Source organism: Zonotrichia albicollis, chromosome 5 (assembly GCF_047830755.1).
Source record: "Zonotrichia albicollis isolate bZonAlb1 chromosome 5, bZonAlb1.hap1, whole genome shotgun sequence".
Taxonomy (NCBI): Eukaryota; Metazoa; Chordata; class Aves; order Passeriformes; family Passerellidae; genus Zonotrichia; species Zonotrichia albicollis.
The window spans coordinates 4,120,997-4,144,026 of NC_133823.1; the positions used below are offsets into that span (position 1 = coordinate 4,120,997).

Consider the following 23,030-nt stretch of genomic DNA (forward strand, 5'->3'; position numbering starts at 1 on the left):
ATGGACTGTGTTAAAAATACAGCATACAACCCATTTGGTATGAAGGGTCTCAAGATATGGGTGTGTTTTTCACAGTTCATGGAAATCAGGCAACAATCTCACCACAAAGACAAGGCCATGCTCTTCTTCTAATGCTTTTAAGTGCTAAAAGACTCCTCAAGTAGGTTTTAGCAGGAACCTTCACTCACCTGTGGGCACAGACTATCAATCTGTGTGGCTGCCATACGCACTAACTTCACTCCTTCCTCGTTATTGGAGATTGAGCAGGCCAGATTTGCAACCTGCAATGAAATCACGAAACCATCAGGATGAGAACCAAGTTTTAGGCAAGAGAGCCATTTTATCCCTTTCTCTGTTCTTACCAAGCTTTTTCCTGAAATGAAAGGATTTTTTACAAGAGGAATAATACATCTCCTGTGCTGGTGAACAGAAACCCTTGTAGATTATTTCCTTACTAGAAAACTGAACTACCCATCTTCTTTAGATTGTTCTCAGAATCTTCCTTCACTGTCAAGTGTTTCGAATCCTACTCTATAGCTTGAAAATTATCTGCTGAGAAGTTATATACAGAATACAGAATATCCAGATATTTATCTGTACATTTTCTCTTCTCAGTTTCTTTTTGCTCTTATGAACTACATTCATTATTAATACAGGCAATCAGGCTCATCCATACACTCTGAGCTTGGCAAAAGGAAAGGTTTTTGATGTCCTAGCACATAGAATCATACTTTTCAACCCATAATCAAAACTTATACCTTCACTGAGAGTGGGAAGTTACATATCTCTCAAATATCTTCATTGTTTCTGTGCATATTAAAATAACTTTAATTTTCATGTGGACTTCTTTTTTGTTTTTCTGCCCTGCAGTAAAATATCCATTAGTAACAGTAAAGTAACTTAGAGATGTGAAATAACTCTGTTGAAACCTTGTTCTGTAATATACATCTGAAGATCTCATTCAAAGATCTTTAAATCCACATTTACTTGCCCTGGCACAGCTTTGGGAAGTGTGAAGCTCTAAGACTGAAGGCTATTTGGATAAGATAAAGACTTGGAGAGGCATCTGAATGAGATCTAGAAATCAGACCACGTCTCCAGACACAGCAGAGCTGTGGCTTGGATTCAAGTGGGGGAGCATGTTCTCCCAGATTTTCCAAAAAATCCATTCCCAAATCTTTGTGCCAACTCCGTGAATGTGCCCTGGGTTTTCCAAACAGAAATTCATGTCCCAGTGCACACTGTGATATTTAAATCACCAAGGTACATTTTGGGATGGGGGAACACAGGATATTTTTTAATCATCCAAAATTATAGCTCTTTATTCTAATCTTCATTAAAACAAACATATAAAATTTTAAATATGCTTCCTTGATATTATTCACTGTGCCTGAAGGCACAGCTATCAGTTGGAAATGATTCATGAATTAGTTCAAATGCCCCCATCTTCCCAATTTTCCTCCAGTCTCCCCTTGTGGTATTAATCTGTTCTCATCTGCAGAGCACACCCTGCCTTAGCCCTGATCCATCTGTTCTGCATAGATCCCATTTCCCTTCCAGTTCTGAGCAGCGTGGTTTGCATAAATCACAGCGCCGAAGCCCAGGCAAGGAAAGAACCCAAGGCTTCAAAGAGTCTTGCAGGCATTTCCTAATCAAGATTTTATCATAATGTTGTGATTTTTATTTTCATTTCATGATGAGACAAATGAGTTGGTCTGTTTGTTAACAGCCTTACAGCCCTCCTGTCAAAAACCTTCTCCTGAGATGACATCTTCCAATTAATTTACCATTTTCTGTAGTCACTTCTTTGCACACATCAAACACAACCCTTTCATCTTCACCAGAAACAAGAACTAAGCAGGATAATATTTAGAATTCATTAGCATGAGTGGAAATTACAGACTTTAAAAACTAGTAAATGATATTAAGTTTAGCAAGAGCCACCTTCCTGTATTGGAACTAAGTGGCTTTCCAGACTGCCCTCACATTTTCTGATTAACACAATGGGAACTTGTCCCAAGTCTTCAGATGTAACATTTACATTTTTGCAGAAAGAAATATGTGATGAAGGTTTCTGGGTGTCATGAAATGGCCATCAAACTATAAAGCAGGTTTTGAGTTCCTCTGGAAGGGAGCAATGCAGATATAATCACAGAAATAAATTTTATTTCTTCTCTGTGTCTGTTAATTATTCTTTAAATAGAATCTGATAGACAATATTTGGATCTTGCAAAGTGCTCCGTTTTTCCAAGAAAGATACAGACACAATCAGAGAAATATTTTTTCCCTTTTTTGTAAAACAGACTTCAGTACATTGTTTTTGGTGTTACTATCAACACAAGAGTACAAATGTAATTATTGCTCCATTAAATATATATATCAAAGAGCATTACAGTTATCTGTTTAAAAGAAATAATGCTACACATCATGTATAACCCTCAGTTTGATAGTTTCTGTGGAATTTTTCAAGCCTTGCATAAATCCAGCCCTGCATCATCAGCAGTCAGGCAGCAATTCTATTGCACAATCCAGCAGGGAGTGTGCCAGCCTGCACCACAGCAAGATCTGATTATGTCAAATAAACACAGAGATAAGCAATTTCCACAATGGCAGATGCAATCTGGATAAAATTGAATTCAGCTCTACAAACCTATGACTTTACCCAAAACTTAATTTTTAAAAGATGGCAAGAAATAGCCTTTACTTGCTCCAGCCTGATTTTCACTGCATAAGCATGGATCTGTGAAACAACACAAGCTTTAGGTGCTCAATCACCAGATAACTCACTTTTTAATTACTTTGATTGACTTTGTTATCAAATAAACAGTCACCATCAGTTATTATTCTTGCCACAGCAAGGTCCACATGCATGCTCTTACTTGATAGAAACCACAAGGCAATTCCCTTTGCTTAAGCTGATTATAAATTCAGCAACTTCAGATATTTTTCCTACCTAAAACTATGAATAAAAAAATTAATATACAATTGCACCCCACTTAGCTGAGATATCTGAATTAATTCCCAAACTGATCCCTTTGGACAATGGATAAAAAAGGGAGGGCCCTTCCAGGGGCTGTTCCAGGTGCCTGCTTGGCTCACCCTCTAGATGTGTCTGGTTTGTTACAGCTGCCCCTGGTGGCTGTTCAAAAAGGTATCAGTGAAATCAAAAGTGTTTTACTGGTGAATTATAACTTGATTGTCATGGCTGTATTTAATAGAACAGGTTTTGTGAAGAACAGAGACACTTTTGAGCATGGGAATTTTATTAATGTGTCACTCCTGGGCTGGATGGAGCAGAGAGCTTGGAAAGGAAATAAAAAAGCTGTGTATTAGTGCAGCTGCCAATTTAGCAGAACTTTAATTTGAAGCCTTTACCTTTGCACCTCAAATGCTCTGACTCTGCCAAAGCATTGAGGGGGAAGTTTCCTGAGAGGCTATGGAAGCAAGCAGGTAGTTAATTTATTTTTCTTTTCTTTTATTGTTTACTAAGTTCCTTGAGAACACTGAACTCAATGAGTGCCTAAACAGAATTTAGGACTGTATTGAGATCAATGTGAACTGGCTCCAGAGTATTTATATCAAGGAACACATTTTAAACACCAAAATCAATGAACTGTGAATCATTCTCAAAAACACATGGAGAACTTAATAACAGTGAAACTGCTGTGTAGATGAACATTATTGTCCAGAATTTCAGGTCTGCTAAGCTGCTTTTTTTTTGCCATAAAAACAATTGCTGAACACCTTAAACCCGCCCTGCAAGAGCACAGAGAGGTAATGAGCAAGAAGATAAACAGCCAGCTCCAGGGATGCTGTATTTTTCTGTAATCACCAAATCCACTGAACCTCTCCTCAAACTGGGGATGGGAAAAAGCAGGAACCAACTCCTCCATATGAATTTCTATCAGTGGCACTGACAGCCCAAGATGCATTTCTGCACTGTGCCATAATCTGTCTTAAATCATGCAAGGAGTTCCATTAGTTTCAGTTATTTAAAATACACACAGCACCAGTTCCTATAAAATTTATCTGTCTGTATTATTTTTGTATTTCAGCCTCAGTTTCCTGCTGGATAGCAGATTAGGGTGGGGAATGATTTTGTTTCTAATGCAAATTTTTATTACTCTTTGTGTGATCTTAGGACAGGAAAATTTAATTTCTGCCACAAAATTGCACTTCAAACTACAAAAGCAATCAAGGATCTTTCATATCAATTTACTTCATTTTTTACACTGATTAAAATCAGGTGTAGGAACCTTTTATTGTGGCTTTAAATGAGACTATTTCCATTTTTGACTTGAGCCCTTTGTATTATTAAAGGTAACCATGACTATCAAGATATATTGTGCTCTTCTGACTACCAAAACCCATTGTCTTCTGTTTCAAAATTAAATTCAAAGATTTAACATGGCCATTTGGAATTCAGCCTAAGTGAAAAGGTCCAAGAGAAAAATCTACTGCTTTGAGCAAAAATATAAAAAAAGGGAGCAGCATAAGCTACAGCAAAAGAGCAAAAGCAACACAAAAGCTGCCGAATATCCTATTTTTTAACACTTTCTTTTTATTCTTTTTTTCTCACCATAAATTGCTTAGAGGAAATAATACTGAAAAGGCTCTGTTCAGCTTCCCCAGTCATTTTACCATTCAAAGGTAGAAAATGGAATCTATTTCTATCTCAGTTTCTTCGTTTTCCATATTTTTTGTAAACATTTAAGATTTCTTGTTAAATAGTTTTATTCACATTTTTATATTTATGTAATTTATGTTTTCACTGCAACTAGTGGATGTAATATGACAAAAAAATGCAAGAAATTATTCTTTATTTAGGAAAATGCAGAGTAACTTACACAAACCCAAGCCACTGCTAAACTGATATGTCTACACCACACATTTGAGAAGCTGAAACTTTTTGAGTGATTCAGCTTGAGTTGAAGGTGGTTTAAGGCAGAGACTCCTGCAGCACTCACAGGGGACCAAAGCCAAGCAAACAATCAATTACCATGTTCAGCTGATGAGACGTAATTTGCTGAGCTGTGGTATCTCAACTATTTGTAATTATTTATCCATTCACTTAGTAATTTATCCAGATATTGCTTCAATCTCTGAATCCTTAAAAATTCTGACATATATTAATGGTGGTACTGCTGTAGGCAGCCCAGTGATATTCATGGAGCCACAAATAAGAGATTTTTTTCCTAAAGGAGAGCAGAGTTGAAGCCAAGTTACCCAAGATCTTCAACTTATTTATCCTCGCTGCACTCACTCAAGCATTCTATGATGAGCAAAACTCTATTTATCACTGGACAGGATGTTTTTGCCCATACACAAACGAGTGCCAAAAAAATCAAAATGTCACTGAGAGCACACATTGCAGCAGATTCCTGTTCCTCACCATGCTCTGCAGGGCCAGCTTGTACTGCCATGGAAATATTAGACTGTGGCTTCTCCCTCCCAGCCCATTCCATATGGCATGGGGAGAACCTCATACTGGATAATATGGCCAATTTCCCCTCTTTTATATTAACCAGTCACTTCTCTAAATAAGAGATGGATTTTTAAGTTCAGCTGTACATATATTTCACATCTGTTAAAGAATCTAACTGCATGCAAAGCAGTAAAAGAAGGCATTTCTTTTATAAATAAATAATGACCTGATTTAACAAGTTTGATGTTTGCTTTGAAAATTGCTAGCACCAAACCCTGAACATATTTACCATGAACTGCTCAGCCATTTACAATATGTATCTAAGGATATTGGCACCAGCAGGATGTTGGAAAGCTGCAGAGCACGTCAAGCACAACAGCTGAGTGTTTTATTTCATGTCTTATGTGCTGCCCACTGAACCTATGAAAACTTTTCACTCTCAAAAGGTCAACAGCATTTTCTCTCTGTTCTTACTACAGGAATGAGGCTTTTCCACACACTCCAACTCCTTTCAGACTTGCTCTGTATCAGATTTAGTTGGAAGAGCTTTAAAAGATTTCTGCTTTTGGAAATATTCCAAGTACCTCAGACTTCAATGAATTCAGCAGGTCTTCATCTGAGATTTCTGAAGGAAACCTCATGTGTACAGAAAACTCAACTCTAAATGAAAAGTTCCTAATTTTAGACTATTTCAATGAAGTGTTGCTAAATCATTCTGAACCTCCTTCATTTTCCAGGACAATTCTTGTGCATGACACAATTATGGCCAATAGGATAGAATAAAAGGGAGATCAAAATTGAAGTACCTTGAAAAGTCCTTCTACTTAACTATTTTCATAACTGAAAAGAAACCAACATTGGCTCATTTTCAATTATAGAGCTGCCAGTGAAGAACAGAAAAAAAAGGTATCATATTATGTTTGATCTTTTACTTTTCAGATCAGACAATAATAATGATTTCAGATATAAATAAAAAAATCATGGAAGTAAATACCATCTCTTATTTTCTTTGCTTTCTCTTTATATATGAAATTTTATCACAAAACTCTGTCTTCTTGAAACAGGGCAAGTTTTTATACCATATTGGTGAGCCTCAAGTGTGATAAATGTGCCTGACTGCAAACTCCTTACTGTGTCTAAAGACTTTCTAGAAGAAGAGTGGGACAATCTCTGATTTTAAACAATCTTTCTAGGCCATTGTGATTTCTAATCGTGAATTCTCTATGGAAAACAGGAGAAAGCAAATTGATTAAAGAAAAAAAGCAGGTGATTGTCTCAGGGCATTTCTCCAATTTCAACCTGAAGAAAATAATTGTGGAAATTACTTCAGTTTCAGTTTTATTTTTGTTTGTTTGTTTTTCTTTTTCCGTTTTATTCAGGATTTCAGTTTTACTTTATTTTAATTTGTAAAATTATTCAAGCAATGCTGTTGGACACTTGCAGTGGACACTGCCCAGAACTATCAACTGCATCCTCAGCGGGAACCAATGGCCCTGACAGCAACTGCCCCTGCTCCTACCTGAAGATCCAATCTCACAATTAAAAATCCAGGCCCACCTCTGTCAGGAATTCTCTGTTCCACTGAATCTCCAAACAGCTTGAAATTCAGGGACTTTAAAGAAGTGGGTGTGGATGTTGATCTCCAAAGCTGAAGCCAGTGGAAATTCTTTGTGCTGTGTCACACTCACATTTTCTGAAAAATCCCCTTGCCCAGGATTTCTCTCCTGGGAAGCTGAGAAGCCTCAGAGAAAAAGGAAAACAATTCTTATAATTTGCTTCTCTTGTGTTTTGCTGCTTTGGAATGTGGTTGGAAATTGTTTATCCAGCATGTGAATTGTTTTTACTTATTGGCCAATTAGGGGCCAAGTTGTGCCGGACTCTGAAGAGAGAGTCACAAGTTTTTGAGCAGTATCTTTTAGCCTTCTGTCTGCATCCTTTCTGTATTCTTTAGTAAAGCTTTATTATGGCATTCTTTAATATAATATAGTAACATAAAATAATAAATTACCCTTCTAAGAACATGGAGTCAGATTCATCATTTCCTCCCTTCAATGGGTGCCTCAGAAAATACCACAGTGCTCTGACTGAAAACTCCCTCAGGAATATGGATGATCCTCCCTTGTTTTCTTAAGGGTGTGTTTGTGAGCCATTCAGCTGGAATAGAGCTAAATGATAGAAGCAGTGGGGAGCCCAGAGATGAGGGCAGCAGGAAAGGGGTTCCCTCCTGAGGCTCACTCCCCCAGGACCCTCAGCATCCTCCCTTCAACGATTTGCTCACTACCTTGACATAATTTCTGAATTTTCCCTCTATTCATGTGCACCCACTGCTGAAGAAATAAACAGCAAACAGCTGGAGTAAGCCAAGAAGAAGAGCAGGACTTAGTTAAGACCAGATTTGTATTTTGATTTTAAGTGGCCTTGAGCAATGTAGCATTGCACTGATGGAACACAGTGAGTCTTTCTCCTACAAGAAAGCAGCTTGTAAAGATGCAGGGGATCTGCTCCCTGCTGTTCATCTATCCAGGTGGATCATGCAGTAGACAACCTGCTCTAAAACTGTGTCAGTCTCGAGTGCTGAGTCTAGATAGTCTAGCTAAAAGTGATTAATTTCATTTACTGACTTTGTGAGTTACAGGTAAAACTGCATTTTACATCACATTGGTACAACTTTGTTTCCTTTCACAGAAAGCAAAAGTAAAAATGCCCAACTACAAGAGGCCAGAGACCCATCTCAGTGCTTTTTCACCTCTGTTAGCAGGATTGGGTTCCTTTTCTATTTAATTTGATAACAGGTAAAGGATTTCAGACACTATTCCTCCATTACTGGTCTATTCACAGTGGAACAGAGTGCAGAGGAACACAACAAAAATGACAGCACCGGCTCTGAAATGTCAGGGACACATTGTCACACACAGAGAACCTTTCTCCAACAGTAACTGTTAAGTTCCAAAGTGTGAAAAATGGCCAAAACAATTTCTTAGTCTGGTACATCAACAAAACTCAGGAAGTTTTGTGTATTAATCCTTTCTGGTCAATTTGCAGCCAAGGCCTCTGCTACTAAAACTCATCATGAATTATGAGCAATGGATCCTGAAATATCCAAGGAGCAAGAGGGCAGCTGGTGTCCTATGGAAAGAAGATTTACAACTCTGCAATGTGTGTGAGTCGATCCCATAAAGCAATTTTGACAACATATCCCTGGCAGTGCTGTAATTAATAGATATTAATAGCAAGCAGTAACCAAAGCAATCCATCTATCTAATAACAGTCCACTATTTTGGCAAAGTGCTCAGTGACCCTGGGACATGGATGCATGCCTGACTAGGCTGTGATAATTAAATGTTAGTTATATTATCAAGGAGCTGCATTTTGACAGCTGTTGAAGAAAAAGAGGGGACTATGTTGGAACTCAGAAAAGTTCAAGACATTACCAGAAGCTCTGAAGGCATTAACAGTGTGATATCAGACACCCCAGGGTATAAACAAAGCACAAATTATAATCACTGATCCCTACAGAAACATAACTTGCAGGTTGGGTAGAACCAACTTCATTTAGCTGACCAGTGTGGATGGAGCTGGACTTGGCAGGGGATGCAAAGAACAAGAAGGGCTTGTAGAGGTGCAGCAGCCAGAAAAGGAAGGTCACAGAAAGTGCATCCCCCCTGATAAGCAAGACTGGCAAACTGGAAACAGTTTGAACAGAAGAAATTGAGGTACCCAAAAACTTTTTTGCCTCAATGTTCAATAGCAACCTCTCTTCCCAGAGGAGGGACTGGGGGAGCAAAATCCCTCCTGCTGACAGAGAAATGAGGCTGGAGACCAGCTGAGGAACCCAAATGAGCACAAGTCCATGGGGTCCAATGAGATGCACTCCAGTGTCACCATGATATTTTATGAAAAATCCCTTGGCATGGATTTTTCTCCTGAGGAGCTGAGAAACCTCAGAAAAGAAACGTAAACGATAATTATCTGATGGTCTGGAATGTGGTCTGGAGGTTGCTCACCAACAGGTGAATCTTTGATTGGTTCCATGTGAATTGTTTTTACTTAATCACCAATCACAGCCAGCTGTGTCAGACTCTCTGGTCAGTCACAGGTTTTCATTATTCATTCTTGTCTAACCTTCTGATGTATCCTTACTCTTTCTTTAGTGTAGTTTTAGTGAATAATTTCCATGATATGATATGATATGATATGATATGATTTGATACGATATAAGATATACGATATACAAAATATAATATAATATAATATAATATAATATAATATAATATAATATAATATAATATAATATAATATAACATAACATAACATAACATAACATAACATAACATAACATAATATAATATAATATAATAGCAGCTTTCTGAGAACTTGGAGTCAAATTCTCATCTCTCACCTCATCCTCGGTACCCTCACAACACCACAACACCCCAGAGTGCTGAGGGAATTGGCTGCTGCAGTTCCCAAGGCACTTTCCATCATATTCAACGAGTCATGGCAGCCAGGGCAAGTCCCAGGTTGTTGCCCAGGAAAAAGGGCAACACTACTCCCATCTTTAAAAAGTGGTATTTGAAAGGCTCACAAAATCTCATTCAGAGAAAGACTGATTTTACAGGAACCAAATTTTTGTCCATGAATAATTTATGAAATGTTTTTACAATCATTTAGTAATGGCTCAACAGGAATGCAAAACTAAGTCATGTGCCCAGAGCCAGAATGTGTAGACAAGGCAACAGAACTGGATGTTCCCTTTCCCATTCCTCCTGTCAGCTTTAACCCTGGCATGGAGAGAGCTCATCTTGGCTCAAAGCATCATTTAGTTTACTTGCCTGCTTAGCAGCCCTTTTTTCTGCTAATAAATTGCTTTTTCTTTTGGAAAAGTGATATTTATGCTAATAATCCTTACAGTAAGAGTGTCTGACACTAAAAAACAAACACCCAGAGTACTTTGCAGAAAAGCTCTATGTTGATATGAGGTATTTTCCAATATATTTTACTACAAAAAACTCATCAATCCATTATTCCTGACTTTTTGTCATGTCATGTCCATCCTTTTGGCATGACCAGAAAAACAGATTTCTTAAATATAATTGCTTTCCAGCAGCATCATTTATACCAGTAAGGTAAACACAGACCTGAGCACCTGCACAGACTCATCCCCTTTTTTCAACTAAAAATATAATCCTAGGCAGAGTTTTACCCTAAAATACCTCTTCTATATCACACATGGTCTCTCTCATATCTACTAAAAAGATGTTGGCCAAAAATATGGCACTGAGAAACCTCCATGTGCTCTTAAAGATAAGACAATGAGATGAGAAAAAACTGCTTTTATATTAAGGTCTCTCTCCTCATCTGAAATGGGGAATGCATAAAAAAATCCCCACAGTAATAATTATTCAATGCACTGGCATGCATATCCTCAAATTATAATTTCTCCTAATTTAAGAACGTATTCTTAAGGGGTTTTGCATAGAATTTTGGTTTTGTTATATTAAAATGGAAATTCTCATCTTAGTTGTGAACTCAATCATGTTTATTTGACTAAAACCTGTTGGAGCCAGTTTTACATTTTTGTCCCAGTTGTCACATGTTTGCAGTTATGTGTATGAAAGCTGATTACCTTTGCAAAGGATCATAATTAGCTGAAAAACACCCAAAGCCATTTCACCAAAACCCAGATTATTTATTGTGTATTACAGTGATGGTTTTTTACTTTTTTTGTGGCTCCTCAAAAAAAAAAAAAAAGTCATGTGAAAGCAGCTAACAAACAACTAATTTTAATAATAGGATTTTATATCAAGAGCTCTTCATGTGACTTTCAGCATTAAACAAACAATGGAAACAAACATGTATTTAAGAAATCAATACTGATATCAAAATTCTAACCAGAACTGCAGACACCTTTAATTCACTGTGCTTTGATTAATATTCTCCTGGCATGCAGAGATGACAATAATACGTTAATTGTCTCTGCTGTTAGTTTTAAAGGCAATAGCACTGCGAATTTGGGATTTTTGGAAATTGCCATTTGAAATTCAAGGGCCAGCAGGTCCATGATGAAGTTGCAGAGAGTCTGTACAACAGTCCTCATTAGTAATTATTTAAGGTTTTGAATAATTTAATTCAAAGGAACAGAGAAGCCTCAGTGAAAATTAAATTCAATGAAAAATTAAAATTTAAGGAAAATTAAATTTCACTGAAAACAGGCAACTGTTTTGAGGACACAAACCTTATTATCCTCCTGATGCCTCACTGAGGAAGAGTTTAACTCATGGTCCACACTGGGGAATCTGAGGAGCTGAGAAATTTCTTAAAATCTGTGGGAAAAGCTTCACTTGGATGTGACACTTGACCACAAACTACAAATCTCTAAGAAACCATGATTCATCCTGACTGGTGTTTACAGAGCTGCCTCTCTGAGAGAAGAAAATCCTTTTGCCAAAAACCCACAGCAAGAACTGCACACCTGAAGAACTCTGGCCGGGAACAGGAGAGTTTGGGTACACGAGGACAGGCTTGGAGGTGGAAGATGTTCCAATTTGCTTCCACAGGGCCTCCTGACCATTGGGATGATCTGAAATTTATATTTTTAACATCAGCCTGGACGTCTGGAACCCTTGACTGGGCCAAGGAGGAGCTCCAGCACTTTGGTTTCAGGTTTTTGTAAGAACCTTTTAGTAAATCACTTTAAAATTAGCCCCAGGGGAAGGAATGATGAGAGTACATTTTCCCCCTGTGTTATAGGGAAGTTATCTTTCATCACCGGTCATTATTCAGTTTTCCAGGAACAGTTTTTAGATTAAATGATTTCTGAGATGTCAACTTGAAACAGGAAAAAAAAAATGAAGGGGAAAAAAAAAAAGAAAGAAAATGCAAAGACATATACAATAAAATGGAGCATTATTAAATCTTCTCTCATTCTGCTTTGAGAATTGATAATTTCACTCAATAATATGTCCAGGTTAGGTGAGGGATGCTACCTGTATTTATTTTTTTTTTAACCCACAGGTTGCCCATCTGTGAAGTAAGTGAGGAATAACCCTCTGTCCTTCTTTTGGAGCAGACAAATCAATTTATTTCAATGTTGGGAGCACTGTGGCAAATTCTGATCAGTTTTTACAGAAACCACAGAACATCCATGTCTCTGCATGGACATTAATACAATCCTACCCCAAGCTATGGAAATTGGAGCTGAAAGGAAAGCTGGCTCCTGTCTGAGAGCAGCATCGGCAGCGCCTGAGCCACTGCTGGCAGGTGTGTGCTTCACTGAGAGCCTGCACTGACAGCAGCTGTGTGGGATCTCAGGATCTGAGTCCTGGGATGCCGGGCCCCCGAGACCACCCTTGGGGGGCCCGGGAGTCCTGGAATGTTGCCAGAAGTGTCTGGTGGCTGGACTTTGACCCTACACAGGAGACGACACCTTTATGAAGATAAGAGGGCCTCACCGGGGTGAAGGGCGAAAAGATTAGCTAATTAGAGGGTGAGAAACAGGGTTTAGGATTTATGTACAGGGGGGTTTAGAGGAGTAAGATGGAGGAATTGGGGCGTGTCCTGTCCTTCTTCTTCTTCCTCCTCTCCTCCATCTTCTTTGGCCATGGTGGCACCTTTGGATTGGTTATTACTGAGAGTACACCGAGTTATAAGAATAGATGGTATTGGGGAAAAATGATAAATATTGTACACGTAACAATGGGTATAAAGATACGTGGCGGTCCGGGGGACGGCACAGTGTGCTCATGGCTGGCTGCTGAGCAAATCTCTGGTGGCTGAAAGAACATCTTTTAGATAAACAATTAATAAACATAAAAACCGAAAGAAGAACTGAAGCCTCTTCTCGTCCTTTGATACGCGGGCTGCCCCAAGGCCACTCCGGGCCTTTCCAGGCCCCTCAAACAGCCGAGATAAACTGGACACAGCTGGATGGATTTCTGTACATGGAACATTTAATTAGGGAAAACAAACAGCAGCAGTGTGAGATGAGGTCGGATTTACTGCACCAACTGCAAGGAGTGTGTGCTCCACTCTGTGCTCAGGGCCCATTCAAATGGCTATGAAGAGATTGAGTAATGACAGCAACAGGAAAATAAAAAAAACTCAACTCAATAAACATCTCTGCACATTTCTCCTTTGCAGACTCTCTGTGAGCTAAACTAAATCTGGTCTGTTCAAATTTGTGAGTGAAGAGAACAAGGAAAAATCTACCTGCTGTACAGCAAGATTATTTGCATCCATTTGGATTATTTTTGCTTATAGTAAATGGACATAACTTTAGGACCTTAAAAAAACCCCAACAACAAACCAAAAACCTCTTAAGAGGGGATATACCAAGAAGATACCACGAGTGGAGATGACATTTTAAACTAAAAAAAGTTTTGACGCCTCTTCATACTCTTTTTGCATGTGCATTTTTGTGCTTGGAACATGACCCAAAGATTATTGGTTGAGTCTAAAAATTAATCTTTTAAATTAAATTGCCACATGTTACCCAGGTTCTTACAATATCTTTATGTGCTTGGAAGATGAAAGAAAAAATAAAACTGAAACATATCTTTGAAGGATTTTTCTTTCTCTCAGAGAACATCTTTGTATCATCAGAACAGGTGACATGCTCTGATGTGTTTGATGTGTTATTGCTGTCTGTAATAGCTCAGACTCCCCAAACAATGCAAAAATAATGATGGAAGTTTGATCACTACTCATGTTATCTGAAGTGGATTGCAGTCAACTCAATTCTGAAAATCAATCCTGTTCTTAGAGTGAGGAACAGCAATAGAAGCCCTGAACACATGAAAAAAGTTAGCAAATTTTAAATATGAATTCTTTAGGTTACGTGTGTGGGAGCAAGAGATAAAGGGAGGTCAAACACAACTAGAAATAAACAATTCAGCACTTCCACAGTAAAGGTTCTGTTCATTGTCTCACTCAATAATTCTCAATCCAGACACAAACCCCATCCAGCCTCACACAAAATGATGGAGCCTCTTCACTCAATCCATGCCCTGGGACAAAGCTGGAGATCCTCAGCTCAGGTGGAACAGAAAAACTGCAGTGATTTACCTCAGCCCTGGCTCCCAGAACACACTCTGCTCTGTGAATTGCACCTTTGAATAAAATGAATTCCACAATCAATCCACCAACAATACAAATGGTTCCTGTGCTTTCACTTCTCCATCTGCACAATGGCATTCCAGAATGTTCAAGGCACTCTATGTAGAAGTGTCTCTGTAGTGCCACTCCATGTATTGAAATGAATAATAAAATAGTATTTCCTAAATGTGACAATTGATCACCAAAGCTTTTCTTTCACTGGCATGAACAGGGCATGATTTGCTGGCCAAAGAGTATGTCATAGTCTGTATAAAAAATGTACATACCATTGCTACCATAAATAACGGGTAATGTATTACAGATATTAATCAATCCTGCATCCTTTTATTCTTCTAAACCTCAACTCTTTAATGGTTAATGTGCTATGTATTCACTGAACAGCCATCAGCACACATTTGCACTACCACAAACTGGAATTTATTCATCTGTCTGCACAGAGGGGTTTGTTAGTTATTGGGGGTCAGTGAACACAGCTTATAAACTGATATTGAACAGGAGGAACTGCATTAGAATGAGGTCAAAATAACAATCAGCCAAAGAGTCAGGTGAGTATTTTTTGCTTCAGCTCTTAAATATACTTTTTTTTTCTACTGTCAGAAAGCTAACAATATATATCCATATATGTGTGTGTGTGTATTTAAAATCTTTACTTTCTTGCCATTCTGGTTTTGTTTAGCTCTTTAAAGCCCTCGACAGCGGCTGTGCAACAGGGGTTCCTCCCAGTAACTACAGGTCCCAAAAGGCAGCAGGTGCTCCAACCTGTCACTACTAAAAGCTTTAATCCTACTTTTTCCTCTGTTTTTCTCCAAAAATATATTTCTGATATATCAAATTATTGATTCTTTCTGTGTGTTTTGTATCACAGGATCACCTGCCACAGGAGAATGAATCCTGATTTATGGTGGTGTGAGTGACAGGAGAAATGAGCTCAGTGGTTTTGGGGTAACAGCTGTGGAAAATGTTTATTTGTGGAAGCTCAAGGAAATCAATTCCATTTCTGAGGCAATGGAAATAGAACTTACCCTAGGCAACTCCCACCTGAGAAACCACCTTTTCTGAGGGAATGACAGACAAATTGTCTGCAGGATATTAACAACAACATTACACTGCAGTCTTAAGAAACTCATCAAGAAATGAGGTAAAATCACCAGAACTGAGTGGTGACACAAAAGTGATATCTGAAAAATATCCCACCACATACACCAGTAGCTATGCAGCCATTCAGGATTATGTAAATATTAAAACTTAAAAAAAAAAAAAATTCAGTTCATCAATTGAGGTCAAAAATTCCTCAATTTTTGTTTCCTAGCTGTCAAAACCCAGTATAAATAAAGGCAAATGGGCCTGTGCTGAGGATATTTGAACATTTGATATTTGATGCTGAGAAAACACTGGTGTATTTAAGATCAGCATTACTCATTTCAGAAGTTCACAGAGGAACAGCTGATTTTCACATTCTGTTATTCCCAGTTTAGACAAGCATTCAATTTGAGAAGGGAGCACAGAGGTGATTTAAATTTAATATCTCGATCTCATTTCAAGAGAAAGGCTTAAATGCAAACACGGTCAAGTTGAAAGTCTTAATGTTCTACTTGAATTCACATGATTTATGGCAGGGGAAAATAAAAACCCTGCAGTGTTTCAACAGCCTGAGAAATGCTGGTTTCATCTACATGGGCTAGAGCAACCCAAATTCAAACTACAGACACTCAAAGTAACATTTGACACTCAAAAAGTAACATTTAACACTCCAGCTGAGATTCGACACTGGCATTCAAACAAACATTCCAGCCAGGAATAAATCTGCCTTTGAAAAATCCTAAATATGAAATAGGGCAGGTACTGCATTCATCTCCATCTAGATGAATAATATATATATAATTAGACATACAGGACTGAACTTATGCTCGTCCCCTGGATTTACACACTGCAATTGAAGCCCATCTTCAGTCCTCAGTCAAATGCCAAATATGCTGCTGAGCGGGCTCAAGTGGAAGCTCTTTCTCCTAAGAAATGCTGTTCAAATCGGAATTTAGATGCCCAAATAGACTAGTGAAAGCTTCTCAAGTATTTTGAAGCGTTTTTATCCATTTCCAGAATCACTCATTGGCTTTAGCGAGCTGTTCTTGATGTTAGAAGTGCACTGGTGTATTAACCAAAATCCCATTTTTCCTTTAATAAATGGCTCTTTTCCTCGAGGCACTGAAGTCTCTACTGCCCAGATCTCTATATATTCACATCAGGATATGCAAGGTGAGTGTGTAAGGGCAAAATGTGACAACCTTGTGCTCCTTCCTCAGTGAGACTCATACCCAGATTGATGATATTGCTTTGCTGACCAAAATCTGTATATGACACCACAGATTTCCATAAAACTCCCTAAATAAGGGTGAAAACAGAACAAATGGCAACACCACGAGCTTCAAGCAGCTCCCTGGGAGTTTTTTATAAGCTGTCTAATCCTTACTTGCAGAACAGGAAGTAAATTTATTAAATTAAATAACTAAACATTTATTAAACAGCAAAATAAACTCTCTCATTTTGTTTGCTCTGAGGGAAAAACTTTCCTTTATACACTGGATAAGCCAATTAGAAAAGAATTCCCACCCAACCCTGGTAAGTAGTATCCTATCCAATTCATGAGGATTTTGGAGTTGATGTTTCTTTTCTGGACTGCAGGCTGTTTTCAAACTAGGAGAATAATCCTCCTTAATATTTACTGGTGGCCCAGCTGCTGCTATCAAGCAGTTTTCTGCTTTTAAGAAGTTAAAACCTCATGTCCACTGTAAAAAGGTAGATAATAATCTGCCTGGCCTGAACTGGGAGAGCATTTTAACTTGGCAGTGAAGTCTCTATCTGCATTAGTCTGTTAACAAAATAAAACAAAAAAAAATCTCACTAGGATGAACCAGAGACAATAAGAATTGGAATATTTTTCCTGCTGCTGCACTATTTTTTCCAAGCTAATTCCACATGTCAGGAGGTAATGAAGGGCAATGTAATTCCAAAACAGAGGCTCATCTTCTGTCTATAATACTATAAATTTGAAACTCAGTTGCTGTAAGAGATTAAAAAATTGTGTGCCCAAAATGCATTCATTTTTCTGCAACTTCATCCAGTTAACAAACCCCATACAATTATTGTTTACTCAGGCTCTCGGGTTACTCATGCTTTCTGCAGCCAAAGGAACACTTGGGTTTCTCACTCTGCCTTAGCAGTAAAATCTGGCTCCAGCAGCTCAGAGCAATTTGTAGGAAACCAAATTTGCAGAGTCTCAATCTGCTTCTGCTCTCACAGCACAAACGAGAGAGCCAAGGGAAAAACCTCTGTACCAAAGGGTCTCAGCTGGTGACATTTCCCAGCAGGTAAAAGTCTTTGTCCTCTCCCATTCCACCTTCCCAACAGCAGTGGTGTCTCCTTGATTCTGGAATTTGGTGGGAAGAAGAGTTAGTATTTATCCATCCTTGTAAAACAACCTAATTTTTAGACATCTTGGACTATTTCCATGCTTTTCCTGTGGGTGCACAGCTTTAACCTCTGCAAACAGGTTCCAGAGCACTTTTCACTTCTCCCCACTGCCTTTTGTAGCGAAGTTTAAACACTATGCAGAAAAACCTTTGAAATTTAATAAAATCAGCAAAGGTTTTGTTCCAAACCCAAACACAATCAATTGCACATAATTCTGAACCTCCTTCAAAGGGCGTGTGAAATAAAGCAGTCATTCCTTTGGCAAAACTCAGGCTAAAGCAGATAAAAGTGCTAAAGCAAGGGAATTCTAGTTCCTGAAAATCAAAGCAATCCTATCTAACCATTTATGTCTTAAAAAGGAGAATGTGTCAGCATTTGCTAAATGGTGTATTTCTTCAACAGTGAGCAAAATTTATTTAAAGAGAGTAATTACACACAATCCTTTATGCTGATGGTATATGATCCTGCTTTAAACTGCTACAGGGTTCAGAAATTCGAACATATCTACTTTTTCGAATAGTATTAGATTATTTTTGTAAAAAATAAAGAAAATCTATATTCCTTCAACCTAAGTAAAACACAGGATTTCCTTTCTGTCTGAAATCATAGATCACACGTCTCAGTCTGTGGACTTCCAGGTGGAAAGAATGACGGAATGGTTTGTGTAGGAAGGGACCTTAAAGATCATCCCCTGCCATGGGGAGGGACAATTTCCACTCTCCCAGCCCTGTCCAGCCTGGCCTTGGGCACTGCCAGGGATCCAGGGGCTGCTCTGGGCACCTGTGCCAGGGCCTGCCCACCCTCACAGGGAAAATCAGCACAGAAAACTGAAAATGAAAATTTATTTCCTTCACTCCTGGGCAGCTGCGGCTCTCTAAGCACACACACAAAAAAAAAAATGACATAAAGAAATAACCAAGATCATAATGTCAGCCTGCTATTGCATTTTCCCCCTAATGCATGCATTAAATACTTATCAGGATCAACTTTATTTTCTCTATTATTCATAGGCTGTTTTTTACCAAACTCTCAATTAATTTTTTTTTTTTTTACCCAGAACAGTCTGGTGGTTTTTCTACCAGAGTTTATGAGCTGTTTACAAAAGAACCCTGACATTTCCACATTTCAGCTTAAGGAAGGAAGTGAAGAATATATCAGCTAAACAAAACTGAGGGGGATGAGTAAAATAGTTCCAACAGCAATTAGTCAGGGCATTATGTTTGATATTACACACTACTGCAGGAAACACGACCAAGTTTCTAAAATATGCAAGAATTCCCACACAATTTCAAAAGATGTTACTAATACAGTAATTTATCCTGTGTTTTTCCTCCAGATCATTATTGTAATTGAGGTAGAAAATATATATGGCTGAGGGTTGCAATTGATTATAAACATATATGACAAATTCAGGAAAATTTTTTCATAACAAGAGAATAAAAACAAAGAAATTGTGCCAGACATATGATCTGTATATGAAATATATGCCAAAAATATAGCTGTTTAAATAATTTTTGTTTTCTGCCTGGTGGCTGCAAAGAAAAATAATAAAAAAAATTGTGTCAGGTTGATATCAAGTAAATTCCTATTGGCCAAATCCAATATGTTGCAAATATATTGATCTAAAAGTGTATTTCTTACCAGGAAAATATTCATAGGAGATATTTCACACAGCTTCTCTCAAGTCTCAGGTTTTTCCAGAATAATTCAAATCTATATTTATGCAATATGCATTTCTGTATTTAACATTCCCAATGTAGATTTGTTTAGAGGTGTCAGGAGATTTTTTGTGCAGTTTTATGGATTCATTCAGCAGCTTCTGAGTTGCTCCAACTGTTATTTTTACATAAACCCACTGCTTTTACCTGCCAGCTTTACCTTTTATTATCAAGGCTCTTTTCTTAGTGTTTAGGTTAGCATCTAACATCAACCCAAACATTTAATGAGCTGTCTTATTTTTCAGTGCTCTTTTCATTGAAAATTTCTGCCTGTTTTTCATGGAACTGACATTTTGGTGCACCATCCTGCCAGTTTTCAGCCCCATATAATCTCATGCTGCAAATGCAGGTATATTTATCAAACCATTATCATCAATTACCCGAGAGCTCCAGCTTCTGAGATATTTTATGCATTCCTGAGATTTTTCAGGGCACTGACATGATACATGGCAGTATGTTGTAAAATGGTTAAAACAGCATAACCAAAAAATGAGGTGTGGGGAAAAAAAAAATCAGATTAAATACCACCTGCTAGTGCCCTTTTCATGATCATCCTGCCTGTGCACATTTCAGCAAACAGTTTTCTGGGAAGGAACTTTTCATTTCAAGGCCAGAATCACAAGAGTCTCCAGGCACAAAGTGATTTCCACAAATGATTAAACACTATCCCTTCAGATTATCCATGGGATCCCAGCAGATCTTCCCTTACAGTGTAACTCTCTCCTGCAACAAGGGAAGTAAAGAACTGCTTTAAAAAGAGATATTATTCTATACCTGCATCGTTAAATATGAGAATTCCATTGAATTATCTCAGCTCCTGCATGAGCTCTCTGATCCTCCTTTATTCAGAATTACAGATATAACTGCAAGGCCAAAAGGCTTGGACTGAATTCACTGAGGAACTGCCAAAGAAACCTGGATTTCCTCGCTGCCCATCAGACCAAGTGACTGCAGAGCAGGGAAAAGATTAAGCAGAAATAGAAATTCTATTTCCTGATCAATCAGAAGGAATTATAACAATCCTGACAGGTTACCAGCACAGATAATAATCTATTGTAAGACTCATATTTGTAGGAGCAGTTTTAAAACCTAAACAAACCAGATCAGAACTAAAGCATCAAGACAGGAGCAGATAAAGATGTTGAAGAAATAGTGATAATTTAAGAAAATACAATGAATTGTTAAAACAAACCATTGAAAAACTTCACTATGTGTAAAAAGAGGAGCAGAAACTGAGAGGCAAAAAAAGCTCCCAGGAAGTTTGGGGAAATAGGACATTATAAATGTTTTATAAATGCATCTAAGGTAAGTGCTTGGGAGGAAAAAAGAACCTCACATTCTGGTAGGATTTTAAAAATGAAATTTAGAAAATTTGTGCTCATTGTAGGAATAAAATTCTGGAATTGCTGTCCAATTACTCTGATGTAGCGCTTGAAATTTTCTGGATTTTGCAGATTAGAAATTGGCATGGAATTAGAAATTAGATTATTGAATATTTAGAGAATTTGAATGATTATTTACTTTGTCACACTTTGTTTGCCTGACATTCATCCTATTATAATCAGGGTTTTAACTGCCTCCTGTTTAGGCTTTTGGTTTGTTTGTTTGTTATTTCAGTCTTGTTTGTCTTTACAGGCAGCCTCCTCCACCTTCCTAGAAAGGATTCTGCTCTGCTGCTAAGTGCAGCATCTCATATATCCTATGAGAAAAATTTAATTATTTGAAATTTTAATTCTGCCCTGTCTTCTACCACAAGGAAAGGCTCTCTTAGACATCAAGATGAAAAAATAATAATGATAATTATCATAAGCATGACAGAGTTGCAGAATGAGGCACAAACATGAAATTTAATTTAACCAGAAGAACTTCTTGAAGATTATTATTTATATAACAAAGATGTATTCTTCACTTTGTAATAAAGTTGCTTATGAAATAAAAGTAGAGTTTCAAGTCACAGAACAGTTCCTTTATTTCTCTCTCCTCCACGCCTTCTATGAATCATCTCAATAAAGACTAAATAAGTCTTGTAAGATTCAGATTTCCATTTCTTTATGCACACAAATATAGCAGGGCTTTTTTTATTTTCAAATCTGTATTACAACAAAAAATGTCATGCTTAGACAAGACATGGAGAATAACACACAAGGGCTTGGTTTTATTTCTTATAGTACTGAAGAAAAATTCACACAGGAAGAATGAAAACAAGTATAAAAATCTGGGCAGAAAAAGCTGTAGTGAAAAGGATCAGCGAGTAAAAAAATAGATTTCTGCCTCCCTACTATAATAACTTCAATTGAAAGCATCTACATTATTTAGTTGCATAAAGTTGTTTTTGTCCTTTTTTTGAAAAGACTGAAAAACAAAGATGCCATCTAAACTAGACTTAATAGTGTGCTTACATCTGACAAAGGAAAATCAGTTTTCCAAGGTCTTTGTAATCAGATCATGCTATTTGCTTGTATCTCTGTGTGTGTAACATTTGGAGTTGGTATAATTGAAGAAATCAGAATAAAAGCCCTTGTACAAAGCACATGATCATTTCCTAGCAGCCCAAAGGAAGCAAACATTCAAAAATGTTGCTGTGCTACCTCAGTTTGTTTTTTAAAATAAAAGTATTTTAAAATACAAGCATATAAAATACAACAGATTTTGCTCAACTTTAAAGAATGTGTCAAACATTTTTAAAAATATGATTCAATGATTATATATATATATATATCTATATATATATCTGTATCTCTATATATCTATATTTAATATTCAAACTCCCAATCAGTGTTAGCTGAGTGCATTCACACTCCCACCCAACAAATGGGACAGGAGCCAAAAGGATGGAGCCGAAATTCATGTACGAAAAATGAATCTAGGACGTGGAAAGGTGTAATAATAATCATCTCTAAAGACAAAAAACTGCTGAAAAAGGGTAAGAAAATGTTAATGAGACCTTTGTCCCTCCCTCAGAAGCCAAGGGTTCTTTTTAACTGCTTTTAGTAACTCCTGTCTTTTACATTTTAATAGACATATAAACTCCTAGTGTTTATTTTTCCGGAGGGGATTGCATCCCTCAGTTTTGCAGTGGAGTATCCGAGTTCCTCCTGGAATTCTCTGTTAGAAAATAAAGATTTGGAGCTGGTAGCTATTGGTCTTAGAATCAGCCTAAAAAGAAGGGTAAATCCCAAAGAAATGGGGGCACCAGGAGCTGAAAATAACAGAACAGGGAGACCAAAGGGAAAACCTGCTTGAAATGGCAGCACCACTTTTCAGGTGCCAATGTTCCAAGCCCTGTTTGTCCTCAGTGAAAATGA

The 23,030-nt window shown here is 37.6% G+C and overlaps 1 protein-coding gene across 7 annotated transcripts in view; it reads right to left on the reverse strand.

Annotated features, from left to right (window-relative positions):
- The window catches only part of CTNNA2 (catenin alpha 2), a 494,680-nt gene that overhangs the window by 65,568 nt on the left and 406,082 nt on the right, over positions 1-23,030 (reverse strand). For all 7 annotated transcript variants that reach the window (XM_074540544.1, XM_074540542.1, XM_074540543.1 and 4 more), the window contains one exon: positions 189-281. In XM_074540544.1, the coding sequence (XP_074396645.1) occupies positions 189-281 (93 nt within the window). The remainder of the gene's footprint in view (positions 1-188; positions 282-23,030) is intronic.